Source organism: Eptatretus burgeri, unplaced genomic scaffold (genome assembly GCF_056783735.1).
Source record: "Eptatretus burgeri isolate ZD-2024b unplaced genomic scaffold, Ebu_testis_v1 Ebu_testis_scaffold_3174, whole genome shotgun sequence".
In the NCBI taxonomy this organism is placed as follows: domain Eukaryota; kingdom Metazoa; phylum Chordata; class Myxini; order Myxiniformes; family Myxinidae; genus Eptatretus; species Eptatretus burgeri.
In genome coordinates, this window is record NW_028225122.1 from 85,241 (window position 1) to 105,867 (window position 20,627).

General features: G+C 48.7%; 2 protein-coding genes across 4 annotated transcripts in view; both read left to right on the forward strand.

Moving 5' to 3' along the window:
- LOC147006445 (uncharacterized) overlaps positions 1-20,627 on the forward strand; it is a 145,834-nt gene that overhangs the window by 36,851 nt on the left and 88,356 nt on the right. The gene's annotated exons all lie outside the window — the stretch shown is intronic.
- Positions 7,429-20,627, forward strand: part of LOC147006449 (uncharacterized) — a 91,748-nt gene continuing 78,549 nt past the window's right edge. Inside the window, exons 1-2 of one of the 2 annotated variants that reach the window (XM_085868779.1) lie at positions 7,431-7,885; positions 12,371-13,850. In XM_085868779.1, coding sequence (XP_085724905.1) covers positions 7,819-7,885; positions 12,371-13,245 — 942 coding nt within the window. In that variant the 5' untranslated portion in view covers positions 7,431-7,818 and the 3' untranslated portion in view covers positions 13,246-13,850. Of the gene's footprint in view, positions 7,886-12,370; positions 13,851-20,627 lie in introns of those variants that run through there. The other variant, XM_085868775.1, reaches the window with a different exon arrangement.

Genomic DNA, 20,627 nt, shown 5'->3' on the forward strand with positions numbered 1-20,627 from the left:
AACTGTGTCTGCGGACGTCCTCCTGCAGTTGGGTTACTTCTTATTAGGAGGTTGGTGGCAGGATTTGCACTCCGGCCACCGTAAAACCCTTCATTCCGCAAAACGCAAAAACGCAAAAAAATCTGAAAACCCACTCCGTAGGAGTACCTCCTGTGCAGCTTCCCTTCGCAGGGCAGCTCACCGGATGACGGGATTGGGGCAAAGCCTTCGGGACCCCCAATAATTGATGATAGGAGGGAAACCACGGGGTAACATCCCTGGGTCAGATTGCGAGAGAGTGTGTCGGAGTGGTGCTGAGGTGTCGTCCACCAGACGGCGGTCTCCTTGGGTTAACCTGAGGCGGTCCCTTCGGGTGGGTGCCTGGAATGTCCTATCCCGAAGAGAGGATCACCTGTCTCTGTTATCATCTGAGCTCAAGCGTTTGGACATCGGGATTGCAGCTCTCTCTGAGGTTCGGAGACCGGATTGCGGTGAGATAATGGTGGGTGGTTACACCTACTATTGGTCTGGCCGCTCTGATGGTTACCATACCCAAGGAGTTGCTGTAGCTGTGTCCAATAAGCTGACCCCAATGATAATTGAGGTAACACCGGTCAACGAGCGTATTATGAGACTAAGGATTCGTCACTCCTTAGGTGTCATTTCCCTGGTCTCTGTTTATGCTCCAACTGAGGCGAGTGATCTTACCGTGAAGGATGCATTCTACGCCACACTCGAGTCTGTGGTTGATCAGTGCCCCAGACGAGATACACTTCTAGTCTTGGGGGATTTCAATGCATCGACTGGAACTGATAGGGATGCTTATGAGGTGTGTGTTGGTCCCCATGGGTCAGGAACTATGAACCAGAATAGCACTAAGTTCCTTGACTTTGCAAGAAGTCATGGACTTAGGGTGGCTGGTTCATGGTTTCAGCACCCACAAGCTCATCGCTGGACTTGGTATTCCAACGCTGGCGGTGTGGCAAAGGAGATTGACCATGTCCTCATTGACGGTCGTTGTAGGATGATCCAGAACTGCAGGGTCTACCGGAGTGCTCAGTTCCTCAATACTGACCACAGGCTTGTTGTAGCAACTCTAAAGCTGCACCTTAAATCCTAGAGAATGGTACCATCCCAGCCTAGGCTGGATGTTGGCAAGCTCGAGGATGAGAGAGTAGCTGAGGAGTTTGCGAACAGGCTGAGTGGACACTTGGGGGGTCTGGGTGCTTTGGGGGGTCCTGAAGAGTTGTGGAGCGCCTTCAAGACCACCGTCCTTGATGTTGCCGGTGGATGTCTTGGAGCTCACCGCAGGGCAAAGAAGAATTTTGTCTCTCAAGGGACACTGGATACCATTGACCAGAGTCGCAGGCCAAGGCTGAATGGCAGAGCTGAGCTGTTCAGGGAGCTGAGGCCTAAAACTGTACGTGCACTGAGGGTGGACAAGGAGGCCTATGTGCGAGGAATCTGTGAGGGGGTAGAGCATCACCTGTGGACAGGTGATTCTCGTCCCGCTTACAGGGGAATTCGCGCATTACGTTCATCCAAGCCCATCCCTCGGAGCACTGCAGTTCGAGCAGAGAGTGGTAGGCTCTTGACAGAGGAGTCTGAAGTGAAGGCCCGCTGGGCCGGTTACTTTGAGCGGTTGTACCAGGCTGATCCCCCAGCTGTCGAGTTGGACGTCGAGGGTGTTTCAATCCCTGTTGCTGACCCTCGAATCAACTGTGGTCCAGCTTCGCTTGTGGAAACACAGGCTGCGGTGAACCAGTTGAAACGGGGCAAAGCCCCAGGGATCTGTGGCATCCATGCCGAACTTCTCAAGGCTGGTGGAAATGCTGCACTCGTGTCGTTGCATGCAGTTTTGTGCTCTGCCTGGAACACAGGCATCATCCCAACTGACTGGAAGAGGGGCCTTGTTGTCCCTCTCTGGAAAGGGAAGGGTGTTCGCCAAGACTGCAACAACTACCGAGGAGTGATGCTGCTCTCAGTGCCGGGCAAGGTCTTTGCTCGGATAATTCGAGATAGGGTTCGCCACCATCTGCTTGAGCACCAGCGTCCAGAGCAACTGGACTTTACACCAAAGTGGTCAACGATTGACCGTATCCTTGCCCTTCGTGTCCTCACCGAACGCAGACGAGAGTTTCGGCAGGGGCTGCTTGCAGCCTATGTTGATCTCTGTAAAGCGTTCGATTCAGTGAATCGGGATGTCCTCTGGAGGATTCTTGGTCTTCGTGGGGTGCCACCAAAACTGATCGATCTGATGTCTGAACTCTACTCTGGTACTGAGAGTGCTGTGAAGTGTGGTGGTACCATCTCTGACTTATTTCCAGTTGTTACTGGAGTTCGTCAGGGATGTGTACTGGCCCCCACACTTTTCAGCACTTGTATGGACTGGATTTTAGGGAGGATGTCAGAGAGATCAAGTTGCGGTGCATCGTTTGGGAATGTCAAGATCTCGGACCTTGATTTTTCAGATGATGCAGTCATCTTTGCGGAGACTTTATACATCCTTTTGGGGGCCCTCGAGGTGCTGATTGAGGAGTCGGAGCCGCTGGGATTACGGGTTTCTTGGGTCAAAACTAAGATCCAGGCTTTCGGTGACATCTTGGATGCTGCTGTCCTGTCTGTGTCTGTTTGTGGTGAGGATATTGAGGTCGTGGAGAGATTCACTTACCTTGGCAGTGATATTCATGTCTCTTCTGGCTGCGAGTCAGAGGTCAATAGACGTCTGGGTCGGGCCTGGGGAGTCATGGATTCACTGGATCATGGGGTGTGGCGCTGCCGGTACCTGTGCGGGAGGACGAAAGTCCGAGTCTTCAGGTCCTTGGTACTTCCAGTCTTGCTCTATGGATGCGAGACTTGGACTCTGACCAAGGATCTGAGACGGAGACTTAATTCCTTTGGTACCAGGTCTCTTTTGAGAATCCTTGGCTATCGCTGGTCGGATTTTCTGTCCAACGAGCGGTTGCTGAGAGAGACTCGGATGAGATTTGTTACCTGCATTGTCCATGAGCGTCAGTTGCGGCTGTATGGACATGTGGCTCGTTTTCCTGACGCTGATCCTGCTCACCAGATTCTCTCAGCGAGGGAGTCTCATGAGTGGAGGAGGCCAGTGGGCCGACCACGTGCCTTGTGGTTGCAGCAGGTTGACCATCATCTCAAGGAGATGGGGATGGGCCTGGCATCTGCCTGGGGGATGGCCAGACGGAGGCCCCTGGAGTACCGGCTGAAAGTGGACGCAGCGACGTGCTGTTCTGGCACATGCTCCCATACCTGACCTGACCTGATTCAGCGGTTCCAGAGAAAACAATATTTAATATTCTTTAAATCCAATATGGCTGCCAAACCATGTGACATTAATTATTCCTTAACCTAGCACACGCATGCTTGGGGAACATTTCTGTGAAGTTTTCTCTTGATCTGTCCAGACATTCTGGAGAAGAAGGTTTTTATGTTTTATTGCAGATACAATATGGCGGCCAAACCATGTGACCGATTATCATAGTGTGAACCTTTTGTTTGTCATGGATAGGCGGTCATATGTTTAAAGTTTCGCCTCAATCTGTTCAGCCATTTCAGTGAAGATTTTTGAAGGTTAAAAAACAATGTGGCTACCGAATGACATGCCTGATGACGTCATCAAAACATTTTTTTTATGGACCCTCAAAAATGTTCTTTCTGATCGGATGTGGCATTCTACATGTGCAATTATGACATCATAACGAAGCACGCATGACGTCATAAAAACCACACATTCCCCATGAGGAGTACTTGCCATGTGCCAAGTTGTCATTTTTTCCTTGGTGCGGTTTCAGAGATACAGAGGTCCAAAGTTTTTCCGTTTTGCAAACATCTGTCTGCAAAGAGCATGCTCGAGGGCCTCTGTCTGCAAGTGGTACGGTGGTACATTGGTCTTTACATGGTGGTACCTTGGTCCAGTACACTCAGACCCCAAATTTCCGATGGTGGTACTCCTTGGCCCAATACATTATTTGCATCTATAATTTAACCAACACAGACAAGACCTCGGACAACTTTAACTTGCTGCAGCCCCAATATACGAAAGCAGGTATACATTGGTGGCGTGTCTTAACTTCTTGAAGGTTTACTTCTTCAGATGTTGGTGATGATGCACCTTTTTGTGTCTGAGAAGCCTTTTTACAAATTCGGTCTCTTTGACTTGCAGAGCCCATTGAAAGGCGACATGCACCCTCTTTCTAATTTTTCACCTTTTGTTACCTTATTGCCTGGAATTAAATTACATTAAACCAGACTTTTTCCACCTTTATTTACTCACCGTAACACACAACTTCCAAGAGAAAAACAAATTATACACATTTTAGAAAATTAATTAAAAATACAAAACTAGAATAACTTTGTTGAGTATCTCACATCCAAACACACATTCAAACACACAGATACATACACAGATACATACACACTTACATACACATAAATACATACATACACACTTACATACACATACATACATACACACATACATACACACTTACATACACACATACATACATACACACTTACATACACATACATACATACACACATACATACACACATACATACATACACACTTACATACACATACATACAAACTTACATACACGTACATACACATACATACACACTTATATACACACATACATACATACATACACACACATACATACATACAAACTTACATACACGTACATACACATACATACACACTTATATACACACACACACATGCACACTTACATACACACATACATACACACTTACATACACACATACACATACATACACACTTACATACACACATACACATACATACACACATGCACACATACATACACACTTACACACACATACATACACACTTACATACTGTTACAGATTCTCGCCCGTCGGCGTGCGAACGACCGCGTTTAACCAATAGCGGCCGCTTCGCCCAACGGACGGACAATCCAGTCGCGGCTTTCCGGATCAACGCCGAAAATCAGCCACGGGTGTGTTTTTAAGCACACCACAACCTTGTCCGTACTCTACCCGCGTCGCAGGGTCAATCGCTGAATTGTCGATGTAGCAAATTAATCGCGCGGGTAGATTACCGAGAGATTGTACCTCAACGGGACCGCTTGGAAACGAGCCGCTTAAGCAGCACGGACTCCAAGCTCTGCGCGAGACTACGATAGCCAGCCCCCACAACCACGACCCAGCCACGAATGGCCACAACCACTCCGATGACTTGATGACTCGGACCACTCTTTTCTTGTCACAACGGTGACGACTCTCCCATTCTACTTCTCAACGCTCGCGTTCTTCCGCTTTTATATTCAAGCCCCGCCCCTTTTCAACTCCCGCCCTTCCTTCCAGAACACACGGGAAACTTCCAGAAGGAAGCGTTTTCCCACCAAATTAGGGACGCTGTTAGTTGACCGTGGCAGTTGTCTTGGTTCTTCTCTTTGTCCCTCGCAGGGTGAAATCCACCGTGGAGCTGCCATTCGTTCGGGGGAGGGGGGAACGGGGGCCGCCTGCTTTCCGTCGACGAAGGCCAGGCCTCTGGCAACCGTGTGCCGAGGTAAAAAACGCGGTGGTGGTTGAGGCGGCATGGTTGTTGTGGGCGGTGGTTGAGGTGATCGTGGTTGGTGGTTGAGGTGATCGTGGTTGTTGTAATGGTGGCGTGGTTGGCATTGTGTGGTGGTCGTGAGGGTGGTGTGGTTGGGCGCTTGTGGTTAAGGTGGTTGTCTGAAGGCGGTGGTGGAGAAGGTGGTTGTGTGAAGGCGGTTGTAAGAGCGCTGTTGGTGGTGGAGGTGGTTGTTGTGAACGGTTGGTCCAAAATAACGAGAGTAAAAGAAAAACACTATCTCAAAGATCACAGCCCTGATCAGACGAATAATAACCATTAGACAACGGTGGGGAAATCGATCTGAACACAGACTTATCGGCATAACTGATCTAAGGACCGACATGGTGCTCTGCGAATTTCCACAGCCGTAATAATACATACACATACATACTCACATACACACATACATACATACACACTTTCATGCACACTTACACATACATACACACACATACATAGACACAAACACACACGCACACATATGTCGAGGCGTCGATCACCCTTCAAGAAGGCATGAAGACGTCGATGTACTTGAGAGAAAATTGTTTATTACCTATTAATACAGAGAGAGAGAGAGAGCAGGAAACACCAATTAGCAATTGAGGTAACCCGGAGAGTGCTCTGCCCGAATGGTCGAGTCACTCCCTCATATATACACGGTTTTATCTCCAACAAATTCCATTGCATAATCGTCCTTCCTTTCATCCCAGGACCAGCTGTTTACCAACTGGCTTATGTCCTTTCAACACCTGTGTATTAAGCAAGATAAGGAGGACGTGAAGTTACTCCCAGATCCAATTACACAATGTTCCTGTGGAACATTCAAGGTCGACCGTATTCCTTATCTCTGTCGACCAACAGCAAACAGGAATATGTTTTAATTAACTGCAAGTGAATGAATTGAGTTGGGAAGAAACAAAAAGCTCTGGTGTGGTGGTCCTTGTGGTGCTTTCTGTGGCCTCTCAACATACACAACATGGCTTAAAGTAAATGGACACCTGCTCGTCCAACGTCTCATTCCAAAATCATGGGCATAAAAAGGGAGTTGGTCTGCCTTTGATGCTTTTACGGCCTCCACTCTTCTGGGAAGGCTTTCCCTCAGATGTTGGAACATTGCTGCGGGAATTTGCTTCCATTCAGCCACAAGAGCATTAATGAGGTCGGACATTGATGTTGGGCGATTCGGTCTGGCTCACAGTCGGCTTTCCATTTCATCCCAAACGTGCTTGATGGGGTTGAGGTCGTCGGATGATTAACTCGGTTAACCGCATTTTCAGGGTTAACTGGGCAGTGGTGGTGGAGTTTGTTGATTTACCTGTAAAAATGGGTGGTTACCTTTCTCCCTGGGAACGAAGAAAGCCCACTTGCCCAGACTTAATTTTTTTGTTGTTGAAACGTAGGAGGGGTGATGGTGGGTCTGGGGGAAGGGTGAATGGGGGTGATGGTGGGTCTGGGGGGAGGGTGAATGGGGGTGATGGTGGGTCTGGGGAGGGGTGAATGGGGGGGAGGGGGGGTCTGGGGGAGGGGTGAATGGGGGTGATGGTGGGTCTGGTGGAGGGGTGTGTGGGGGTGATGGTGGGTCTGGGAGAGGGGTGATGGTGGGTCTGGGGGAGGGGTGAATGGGGGTGATGGTGGGTCTGGGGGAGGGGATTGCGGGGTGAATGGGGTCATGGGAGTTCTGTGGAACGGGTACTTTTAGCCACTTTTCCCGTTGTGGAAAAACTCAGCCCAGACGAGTTTTCCCGTTCAGTTGAATTCATTTATGGTTGCCTGGGAAAAGAGACACCAGATCAACGTCGCTCCGAATCCAAATATCCAGTCCAGATTTTGTGACTCGCCCGCTGTTTTGGCACCACGTGATCCTCGTCACACTCACCTCTTCTGCCATTTTGCGGACAATCTGGTAATGTTTTGTACTTCACCTTCCTCTGTGTGGCCCCTGATCGCGACGAACCCTCAAAGTCGGGGAATGGGGACGAGAGAACGGAATGTTCGGTGGTCGTTTACCTGAGACCCAATAACGGGGTTTAGGCCCCATTCTGCACTGGAGGAGGGGAGATGAGCGAGGACCCATTTCGTTCTTGGAGGTCGGGCCTCAGGAAGCGAGTACATCGCAGATCAAAGGAAATCGGTCCTTGGAGGGAGCTGTGATGGAGTGGAGGGGGACACGGGGATCCCCTGAGATCCGGGATCCTCCATTTGAATAACCAGCGATGTACATGGACACGTTTCTGACTGCAGCACAATTCCTCGACTGTCAGGATCAGCAAAGTCGGCCCGGTCAGTACAGAGGGATGCGGAGGGGGGGGGGGTTGGTGAGCTGGGGACGGGATATCACCTGCGGTATGACGTCATCACCGTGTCGGGGTAATCCGTGTTCCTCCCACCTCCTCACACATCGTTGTTCCCTCCACCCTCCAGGTTGGACGGACGTTATGTTTTCATCCATGTTTGTTTATCTGTGAACAGGATATGTTAAGAAGTTGTGGATGGATTCGGACGGAGTTTGGTGAACAGGTTCGGTGTGTGACAAGGACAAATTCATTCGATTTTGGTGAAGATCTGATCCGAATCCGGATCCGGGAATGTTATTAATACCGTAAGTAATTATTCACCATGGAGAGACGAGGACCAAAAACGATGCACATGATGATATTTCAAGAAGTTATGGATGAGTGATGTTGAAGATCGGTGGATGAGTTGGTTCGGTGACAAAAACAAGACGATTCGATTCTGGTTCAAGTCTGGATACAGATCCGTCCGATCAGTGGCAGACAAAATGTTATCTGTTCAACCTGGCGGACAAATATGTTCTCTTCCGAGTTTTGCCAGGTGTCGCTCTGTGAGTGGTTTTAAATATATTGATCATTCTGTCTGTTTGATTGTTCATCACCTGCAGGTCACAATTCTAAACCGATCATCATGGAACTTTACCAAGTTGTTGAGGTAGTCTCATCTGAGAACCCAATTGATTTTGAGGTCAAAGGTCATTTTGAGGTCAAGTTTCTAAAATCGTCATTTTTCATCCTTTCACCCTTTAGAACCATGAAAAAAAGTTGTGGATGGACTTTCACAAAAGTTGGTGGATCAGTGGTCAGATGACAACAACAAGCCAATTCAATTTTGGTTCAGGTCAGCATATCCAGCCTATCGGTGGGATACAAAACGTAAACTGTTCATCCTGGTGGAGGAATGTTATTCACCATGAATCACCAAATCCCAATCCACTCTGTGGACACACAAATGTGTTGTTCGCACAATTGCACCCCACACGGTTCCAATCAAGTTTAATTGGCAACAATTTTTATGTATTTTTATCTTCCGAAAACTAAATATGCTAACTTTGGGGAAATTTGCATCCACATCACTATCACAGAAATAGTCAATCACAGAATACCGAAAAATCATCGATAAAACCCGTGGAAATCACAAACAAATTGAAGAAAGGTATTTACAAATGTTTAAATAGCGTACATGATTTTAAATGCTTTGATGTATTCGGCGTCTCAGCCAAACATGGACCAGGAACCGTGAAACTTATGAGGTCAAGATGTAACAGGAAGTAAGTACAGTGGGATTTAACTTTTAAACTTCAGCATCTGAACACCCGTACAAGCAATCGTGTTTTTCTTTTCCCTCGTGGCTGATTGAAAGCAATTGCCAATTGATTATTATTTTTTTTATGAATCGGATGTGCTTTAGAAATCCTGTGCCGAGTCAGTGATCTGCACCGTTATGAAGGTGATAACAGTGTGAAAGCGATAACGGTATGAAAGCGACAACTGTATGAAAGCGATAACTGGATGAAAGCGATAACTGTATGAAAGTGATAACTATGAAAGTGATAACTATGAAAGTGATAACGGTATGAAAGTGATAACGGTATGAAAGTGATAACGGTATGAAAGTGTTTATGGTATGAAAGTGATAACGGTATGAAAGTGATAACGGTATGAAAGTGATTATGGTATGAAAGTGATAACGGTATGAAAGTGATAACGGTATGAAAGTGATAACGGTATGAAAGTGATTATGGTATGAAAGTGATAACGGTATGAAAGTGATAACGGTATGAAAGTGATAACGGTATGAAAGTGATAACGGTATGAAAGTGATAACGGTATGAAAGTGATAACGGTATGAAAGTGATAACGGTATGAAAGTGATAACGGTATGAAAGTGATAACGGTATGAAAGTGATAACGGTATGAAAGTGATTATGGTATGAAAGTGATAACGGTATGAAAGTGATAACGGTATGAAAGTGATAACGGTATGAAAGCGATAACTGGATGAAAGCGATAACTGTATGAAAGTGATAACTGTATGAAAGTGATAACGGTATGAAAGTGATAACGGTATGAAAGTGATAACGGTATGAAAGTGATAACGGTATGAAAGTGATAACGGTATGAAAGTGATTATGGTATGAAAGTGATAACGGTATGAAAGTGATAACGGTATGAAAGTGATAACGGTATGAAAGCGATAACTGAATGAAAGTGATAACGGTATGAAAGTGATAGCGGTATGAAAGCGATAACAGTATGAAAGTAATAACGGTATGAAAGTGATAACTATGAAAGTGATAACTATGAAAGTGATAACTATGAAAGTGATAACGGTATGAAAGTGATAACGGTATGAAAGTGATAACGGTATGAAAGTGATAACTGTATGAAAGTGATAACGGTATGAAAGTGATAACGGTATGAAAGTGATAACGGTATGAAAGCGATAACTGAATGAAAGTGATAACGGTATGAAAGTGATAACGGTATGAAAGCGATAACAGTATGAAAGTAATAACGGTATGAAAGCGATAACGGAATGAAAGTGATAGCAGTATGAAAACGATACCGGTATGGTAGTGAAACCGGAATGAAAGCTGTCCCAGTGCAGGGTTCCACGATAGTCATCCCGGGACGGCGATGTCGATGGATTTAGTTCTATGTCGGTTACCAATACTAATCTCACCTTCAAACAAAATCATTTTTAACACAAGTTGTAGTTGGAAGTAAAATAACCGTTCTCATGGGGTAAAAAAGAAAGCTCCGTGTCGGAATACTTTGAAAAGTTACCGTGTGTCAATGATGTGTACGTCACATATGAATGCACATTGGACGATTGGACCACTGTGTATTTTTGGAACTTGCGTCAAAAAAAATTAGATTCTCATTTTGTTTTTTATTTCAATAATATTGATAAACCGTTATGTTGTTACGAATCTGGCAGCCATGAGCACTCAACATTCAGGTCCTAAAAGAACAGTTATATCAGTAAGTGTGTGTTTATAGTTAGGGCCCCTACCTGTGTTTAACGGGTATTTCATGTGTGTGCTGCGGAGTTTCGTTGACAACAAATCTCCTTCACTTCACTTCACACACCGACGCCATTGCCCACATGCGTTTGGCCGCGTACGTTGGCGGAGATTTCCATCGCCTCAGACCGGGTCTCAGACCAGGCAGGGGCATGCCCCTTGTCCAATCACGCCACAGAAGGCGACTTTCCCACGACACGCCGGCCAATGAGGGTTGAGATGGCCACAGAGGGCGACTTCCCATGACACGCCGGCCAATGAGGGTTGAGATGGCCACAGTGAGCGACTTTCCCACGACTCCCCGTCCAATGAGGGTGGAGAACGCCTCAGACGGAGATTTGCTCACCCCGGAGGAGGAAAAAGGAATGCCAGGCTGGGAGCTTTTGTCGTGAAAGTCATCGTCGTCCTGAGGGTCATGGGTCTTGGTGCTGGCTGGTTCGTCTGGTCCTGGGTCATTGTCGTCTCTGATCTTCTCCTTGGTCTTGGTTGTTTGGTGCGTGGCCGGTGAGAGAGTGCGGTAACAAGTGCTTGGCGCGGCATCGTGTTGCGGGTTCGAGTGTCGCCGAGCCGGATCGTCGAAGACCACACGAGGTGGACAGGTCCAAGTACAGGCTCTGGTCTCCAGCTCACCTTTCCTCGAGCTGGAAGCCTTCAATAAAGACCCGAGGGGGTCCATTTGTTTGGATGTGTGTCTGTGTGTGTGCCCGTCTTCAAGTAGAATTATTTAAGTGCCTTGTACATACCTGCATTGCTTTTAGTCGGTTCAACTCTGCTCTTTGTGTCCCCCTCCCTTATAAATAAACCCCTGTTAAATGTACCAGCTCGTTTTCTGTGATTTCCTCCATTGGCCGAGCAAGGTGCGTATTGAGATTTAGGAAGGCCGTTCATGCCGGTAAATTGTTCATTTGGTCTGGCGCGGCTTTGGTAACTTTAGCTCGGTTACGCCGGATCCAAGTCGGTGATCGTGACTCGATTCGGACAACATCGGCCAAGGGTGGAGTTTCCCCGGTCGTTGGACGGCATGAGTATTTAGGTAAATTGGAGTTATACAAGTGGACCCGACCTCACGCCGTCAAAATATTGGCGACCACAATTCTCTCAGTGACCCGTGACCTTTCGGAGTTGTCCGAGAGTCACGACCGAAATTCCGGGTGTTCGGTGTGAAATGACTCCACTGCTCCAACTCGTCGTCGTTCATCCTCACCGAACCCCGGCCCACAACAATACACCAGTCTGGCCCCACTGGTATATTGGTATTAAAAAACAAAATTACACACAATTTCAATGAAACTTGAACAAAATCTTCATCTCCCAGGATTTACTAAAGTTTGTACACGACATTAAAAAACGCGGTCTGAGGGGGTCGACGGGTGTGGGGTGGGGAGGGGTTCTGATGATGTATTTTCAGATGATTCCCAGTTCGTTTTGTTTCATTGTCTCTGCAGATAAAGAAATGAAAATCGTTTCTTTTACCAACTCTGCCCAGTTTGATGAAAAAGATCATTTCAATCAGAAAATGCCTTCTTGTCAGGACAATGACAAATCGAGCAGCGTCTCTTACAACAACCACAAAAGTTGTTTGAAGGTGATCAAGCACATCCAAGGAAACGAGAAACTCTACAATTGTTCCGTGTGTCACAAGGCCTTTTTTTCGTCATCAGGTTTAAATTATCACCAACAAACACATTCCGGGGATAAACCCGACAAATGTTCTGTGTGTAACAAGGCGTTTAATCGATCATCAAATTTACATAAACATGAACGAATACATTCTGGGTGTAAACCCTCCAAGTGCTCTGTGTGTAACAAGGCGTTTAATCAATCATCAACATTACATACCCATGAACGAATACATTCCGGGGATAAACCCTTCAAGTGTTCTGTTTGTAACAAGGCGTTTATTCAATCATCAACATTACATATCCATGAACGAATACATTCCGGGGATAAACCCTTCAAGTGTTCTGTTTGTAACAAGGCCTTTAATCAATCATCAAATTTAGATAAACATGAACGAATACATTCCGGGGATAAACCCTACAAGTGTTCTGTTTGCAACAAGACGTTTTCTCAATCGTCAACTTTACGTCAACATGAACGAATACATTCCGGGGATAAACCCCACAAATGCTCTGTTTGTAACAAGGCGTTTAATCGATCATCAAATTTAAGTCATCATGAACGAATACATTCCGGGGATAAACCCCACAAATGTTCTGTTTGTAACAAGGCATTTGTTTCTTCATCAACTTTGTCTCGTCATCAAAAAATACACACGACGATGCAACAGAGGTGCGAGGACCCAGAGACTTCGGTGTGAATACCGTGATATCAGGGAAATGACCAAATACCGGGATCTGGAAAATGAAGTCAAAATAACCTGGAAGTTGACGAGTGTCGACATTGTGTCAGTGACAGCTGGAGCAATTGGAGTGATGAAAAAGAACCCACTGAGATCTTCAAAAATATCTCTGGGAATAAATATTACTGCAAACTTACTGCAGTTGGAGACTGCCTGGGGTTCCCTGACGATCCTGAAAATATCCATCGGAACAAAACTCTGAGAACAAGAAAACTTCACAACTTGCTCAAACAAACATGATCCTTCACCAAAATGGAGGTGGATACACACACTCACAAACACACACACGCACACACACACACACACACACACACACAACCACATTAATACACTCAAACAATCACAGGAAAACAATCACAGAAACACACACAATAAGTATAGATTTTAAACTTGAACTGGAATGCCATTTTGTTTCTCAAACTTTGGGATATCTTTAATCCCATAGCTGTGTTTGTTCTTCCTCTTGTCGGAAGTTCTTCACATCACTTGTCAGGGTTTATTCTTTGCACGTCCTTTTGATCAGGTGTACAGGTGTGAACCATTAAATTGTTTGTTTTTCCCAATCGTTTTGGCCTTCATCTTTGATAACTTTCCCATTATTTATTTTTCAAAGTTACACTTCTCGCACACAGGTGCATTCTTGGAGATAAGTTAGAGCAACATACTGTCGTTGCAAAGGAGAAAATGCTCTTATGTCGAGGGAAAAACTCAAGGAACGTCGTGAATACAGGGGGCTGTGTATTTATATTGTTACGGCTGTGGAAATTCGCAAACCACCATTCAGGGCCCGTAGGTGAGATAACTCTAAGTACATGTGTAGTTAGCCCCAAACCCGTTGTTTGGAGCGTATTTATGTGATTCATTCAGGCTGCGACGCTTTAAGATAGCGTTTTTCTGTTCTATCTTTATTTTCAACCAACCACGTCTCAACCGCCATCACACAACAACCACCTTAACCACCATGCCAGCCATCGTCACCAACTACAACCACGCTCCAACCCTCAGACAACAACAACGCCAACAGCCACGGCCTTTACCTTCACAACTCAATCCCACAAACATCGCATCACCGTCATTCCCAAACGGCACCATAACCATCAAACCACCCACAATAAACCCTCCAGCGCCCTCACCACTTTCCTTCTACGGCCATTCCCGCACCACCTGTGAACACTGAGCGTCGGGCTGTCTTGGGCTCGTTCAGCAATACGCACCGAGCCACGAGTGCAAATAGCGGCCTTTCCGAGGAGAATTCGGATCAGGAACGCCAGATGCCCACTTCTGATCCGTCCAATTAGCAAGCGCGGAGCGGCTTGGCCCCGCCTCCAGGCGCGTCTGAGTGAAATCGAAATATGCAAATTCTCGGATCAGGGGAGGTTCACGCCCACTCTTCCTCCGTCCAATTGGCGAGCATTGCTCCGCCCCAAGGTGATCCTGATCCGGATATTTGCATCCTGTTTTCTCCTGCCGGCCTATAAAACGGCGAGCGCAAGGCGAATCGGGGCAGTCAAGTCGGGTCTGGAGAGCCGAGTGGAGCCCGAAGTCTGGGGAGAGTCAGTTTTTGGTTGGCAGCGGCAGAGTGTGGCAGCGGCAGAGAGTGGAGTCGGGTGGCGAAGGCATCGAGTGGGTTCTGCAGTCGGCTGAGGAGAGTTGTGGGAAGAGGCCGAGGAGCTCGGGTCCGAGGCGAGAAGGACGGCGGTCGGCGACGAGGTCGCGGTGGGAGAACGCTCGTCGCGTGACCCAAGCAAGCCAGTTATTCTCCTCCCCCAGAGCATCAACAATTCCCCCTTTCCCCCGCGCTGTGATAGTGCAACAAAGGGGGCCCGTTCCCACCCCACTCCAAACGTCGTGCCAACGAAACCCGCGAAGGAGCACGGAGTCGGGGCACAGCCACGCGGCCACATCTGCGGCTCGTCTGCCAACGCGTCACGAGGACGCGGGAAGGACCCCCTGGTCTCGCGGGCCTGGCCGCTCCTTCAAGTTACGCGCACATAGTGGCCTACAAGCCCGTCTTCCCCCTTGTCTATGAGGGTGGCTTCTTTCCTTTGCTTTTGAGTGAATGTGTTGGCGCCGTCTGTGAAGTAAAACTGCGTAAGTGTTGCCGTGTGTACGCGTATTCGGGAGTAGCTCTGCATTGTTGCTTTCGTTTTAATTGATATAGGTGCATTTGGACTGTTTGGCTGTATATGTGTGCTTTCCGTGTGTCGCGTAATAAATGTGCATTGTGTGAAATGTTTCCCCGTTTTGCTTCGCCTTTTATTTATTGACCCTCCATCCTGCTTCACGTAAAGGGTTCGTCGTGGGCTGAAAACGCCCGATAATTAATCGGAACCGTCGAGGCCGACGATAACACCGCTCGGTTATCACTGTAGCACGGAACGGACCGCTTAAGCGGTTCGTGTCTGGAGTCGGCCTGCGGCGAGGTACGATCGCCCGGTTTACCATCCGTGTGGGTACTTAGGTAGGTCGAGTTTGGCGAACAACCCTATCCTACGCGGGTGGCCGATTGGCACGATTGTGGTGAGGTCGAAAGGCCCACCCGTGACTGGCTCCGGGCGATAGTTCCCGGAGTGTCACGACTGAATTGTCCGTCCGGTGGGCGAGGCGGCCGCCATTCGAGTTGAGCGGCCGATCGCACGCCGGCGGGCGCGAATTCGCAACAATATAGATTGTTTCTCGTATGAACTGTATTTATATAATCTATTTATATGAATAAACCGCTGTTTCTCGACTAACACTGGTCCGATCTAATTGAAACTTTCCAGGTATATTGCCGGGGCACTGTGGATGTGCCTTTTCAAGGTTTGATATTGTTGCGGTTGAGGAAATTCGCAAACCACCATTCAGATCCTGTAGGTGAGATATCTCTGTAAGTACATGTGTAGTTAGCGCCAAACCCGTTGTTTAGAGGGAATAAATGTGATTCATTCGGGCTGCGACCCTTTGAGATAGCCGTTTTTCTGTTCTATCTTTATTTTGAACCAACCACGTCTCAACCGCCATCACACAACAACCACCAACCACAACGCCGCTTCACAACAACAACAACGCCAACAGCCACGATCTTTACCTTCACAACTCGCTCCCGCAAACATCGCATCACCGCCATTCCAAACGGCACCATGGCCATAAACCACCACCTTAAACCCTCCACCACCTTCACCTCTCCTTCTGCGGCCATTCCCGCACCACTTGTGAGCACCGAGCGTCAGGCTGTCCTGGACTCGTGCAAGACGCGCGCCGAGCCGCGAGTGCAAAATGCGGCCTTACCGAGGAGAATTCGGATCAGGAATGATTCACGCCCACTTCTGATCCGTCCAATCAGCAAGCGCGGGGCGGTTTGGCCCCGCCTCCAGGCGCGTCGGTGTCGAATCGAGATATGCAAATTCTCGGATCAGGGGAGACTCACGCCCCTTTTCCTCCATCCAATGGGCGAGTGTGGCTCCACCCCCGAGCTCGTTCTGATCCAGAAATTTGCATATGGGTTCTCCTGCCGGCCTATAAAGCGCCGAGCGCAGGGCGAATTTGAGGAGTCTGTCGGGGTTCGGAGTCTGTCGGGGTTCGGAGTCTATCGGGGTTAGGAGTCTGTCGGGGTTCGGAGTCTGTCGGGGAGCTGCAGAGAGAGGAAGCCTGGAGCGCGGTCGAGTCGGTTTGAGCGCAGAGTCGGCCTTGGAGGAGCGGGGAGTGAGTCGGGAGGCGAGGGCGTACAGGTGGTTTGCTGCAGTCGGCTGAGGAGAATGGGGGAAGAGACCGAATAGCTCGGGTCCGAGGAAAGGAAGACGGCGGTCGGCGACGAGCTCGCGGTGGAATCGCTCGGCGCGGGACCCAAGACAGCCAGCTATACTCTTTCCCCAGAGCATCAACAATCCCCCCCCCCTTTTCCCCCCCGCGCTGAGAGAGTGCGAAAAGGGGGCTCCGTTCCCACCCCACTCCAAGCAGTGCCAAAGAAACCCACGAAGGTGCACGAAGTCGGGGCACCGCCGCGCCGCCACATTTGCGGCTCATCACAAAGACACGGGTAGGATCCACCCGGTCTCGCGGACCTGACCGCTCTTTCAGGTCCCGCGCAAATATTGGCCCACAGGCCCCGTCTGCCCCCTTGTCTTTGAGGGTGGCCCTTTTCTTTTGCTTTTGAGTAAATGTGTTGTTGGCGCCGTCTGTAAAGTAAAACTGTGTAAGTGTTGCCGTGTGCACGCGTGGTCGGTTGTAGATCTGCATTGTTGTGTTTCTTTTGTAGCATTTGATATATGTGCATTCTGTTTAATTGTATATGTGTGCTCTCCGTGTGCCGCGGAATAAATGTGCATCATGTTGAACTGTTTTCCCGTTTCGCTTCGTCTTTTCTTTAATTGAATCTCCATCTTACTTCACGTAAAGGGTTGGTAGTGGGCTAAATACGCCCGATAATTAATCGGAACCGTCGAGGCCGACGATAACACCGCTCGATTATCCCGATAGTACGGAACGGGTCGTTTAAGTGGCCCGTGTCCGGAGTCGACCTGCGGCGAGGTGCGATCGCCCGGTTTACCATCCGCGTGGGTACTTAGGTAGGTCGAGTTTGGCGAACAACCCTATCCTACGCGGGTGGTCGATTGGCACGATTGTGGTGAGGTCGAAAGGCCCACCCGTGACTGGCTCCGGGCGATAGTTCCCGTAGTGTCACGACTGAATTGTCCGTCCGGTGGGCGAGGCGGCCGCCATTCGAGTTGAGCGGCCGATCGCACGAATTCGCAACAATATTGTTACGGTTGTGGAAATTCACAGATCACCATTCAGGTTCTCCGAAGGTCAGTTATTTTGGTGAGGGTGTGTTCTCGGTTAGATTTCCTCACCGATGTATAACGGGAATTGTTTGTGTGCTGGGCTGTGCCCTTTGAGGTGGTGTAATTCTTTTCTGTCTTTTATTTTAAACAAACATCTCCTCAACATCTTCTCCACAACAAACAAACATCTCCTCACCATCTTCTCCACAACCGCCATCGTCTCCTCACCGTCTTCTCCACAACCGCCATCATCTCCTCACCATCTTCACCACGTCCGGGTTAAGCCGGTGATCTCAACCACGTCCGCGTGAAGCCGGTGATTTCAAACACGGCCACGTTCTGACGATGATCTCATACACGGCCGCGTTTGACGGCAAGATCGGATCAAAATGGCGAAAGGGGGGGAGCCAACCGGGGGTGAAGGGTCGAAGGTGAAGAGCGAAGCCCCGGGGGCTATAAAGGGCCGGGTTCGCTCGCCGTTAATCAGAACGAATGAGTTGGAGTTCGAGTGGGAGCTGGAGAGAGGAGCTGGTGTGGTGGAGTCGGGAAGAGCGCTTGGAGAGAGCGTTCGAGTTTGCGCTGCGCTGGTGTGGTGGAGTCGCAGTTGGGATGGAGAGCTGGAAAGTTCGGAGGTTGGAGTGCGGGCAGAGACCGAGGGTCGCCGAACCAGGTAGCCCGCTCGGTCTCTCGGAGCCCCTTCGGTCATCCCGGCTCCGAGCAAATTATAAAGGCTCACGAGCCCAGTTCTTCCTTTCTTTCTTGGGTTTTGCAGGAAAGTCTGTGGCGCCTTGTCCATGAGTAACAAACTGATTTAGTGCATGTACATAATAAATAGACATCAGCTGTAGGTTTTTTGCTCGTGTCTTGTCCCTATCCCCCCATTCATTGCATATGTGCATTGGAAATAAATACCCCCATTTTTTCAATGTTCACCTGCTCGTTGCGTCCCTTCCTCCATTGACTGCCATAATTGCGTTCGGGATATTAGCTGACTGATTTATTATAAGCCGATAAAACGCACATCTGGTCCGACGGGACTTGGCGATATAAAACCGCTGGGCAATCCCATACAGAACGAGCTGCTTAAGCGGCTCGTTTTCGTGCAGGTCGCGTTGAGGTGCAAACTCCCGGCATTTTTGTCTGCGCGAATAATTAGGTACATCGACAATTCGGCGATCGACCCTGAAGCGCGTGGACAGAAGAGTTGGCTGGTTTATGGAATGTTAAAAACACCCGTAGCTGGGTTTCGGCGTTGATTCAGAAGCTGCGACGAGATGGTTTCCAAGTTATTGCCATTTATTTACCAAACCAATGACAGGACACGGTGCTATGACGTCTCAATTGATGTCACAACTCTTCTTCATTTGATATGACGTCACAATTGACACTGGGGACCTGAGTATGTGCCTTTTCAAGGTTTGATATCGTTCTTCTTTATTGTTTGATATTAAATGGACAAGTGCTTCCCAAGTTATGGCCATTTATTTACCAACCAATGACAGGACACGTTGCTGCGTAGGCGTGGCCGTTGGGGACGAGATCCTCAGCCGCGTTCCCCATTACGGGTTACAACGTATGGACTTCCGGATAGTGATGACACTGTATTGTAATAATTTCTCGATAAAAACACAATGCCCCAATCCAGTCGTTGTTTCTGAAGGAACGGCCTGTGTGGTTGTTTGAAAGTTTTTTTTTGCACGTACGGGCACGCGAGAGTGAAGGAACGGCCTGTGTGGTTGTTGTTTCTGGCACGTGGTTTGAAAGTTCAAAAAAAAATTTTTTTTTTGCACGAACGGCCACGCACGTATGGCCACACAGGTACGGGTACACGAGAGTGAAGGAACGGCCTGTGTGGTTGTTATTTCTGGCACGCGGTTTGATAGTTTTTTTTAATATATTGTTACAGGCCGGGGGTCAGCCGCCAACCGACCGCTGTGCGGTCGGTTTGGGGGCACTCGTACTACCTGTGCTCCCAAACAAAGGGGTCTTCCACCCCTTGCCTGGGAATCCTGTTCACCCGAAACGAGGCTTGCTTTTCTCAACTCCTTTTTTTCATAATGCACACCACCAGCGCGGCAGTTCACAGCCGGGCTCTTTTTCCGTGACGTCATGGCAGCTGCTTGCACCCCGCGCACTTCGTCCCTCTTGGAGGGTACCGTCCGGCAGGAATTCCCTTCTGCCGGATTCCAAACACACGTGCAGCCATGACGTCACTCGGCGCATCTCAAAGCAAGCCCCGCGTTTCGATGAGTTCCCCACGCGAACACATGTGCTCTACTCGTCGGAGCTTTACAAACACGCTCGCGTGGAGAACCCATCCGGTCCACATTCCGAATCCAGCCAAGCTTCTGTCCGTCCGCGGGATCGGCTAACATCCACCGCTGGCATTTCCGGAACGGGTTTCACCTGCGCAGCCACGCACGTGGCGGCCTTGTGCGTAGCACAGCACGGACCCCGCGCTCGCTGCTGTGCAAACCCGGCACGGTTCTCAATTCAGCTACGGCCGCTACTCGGCCCTTGTCCTTCATCTGGTCCCATCGTCGTCGCCGTTCAACGCACACACACTCCTGCGTGCCA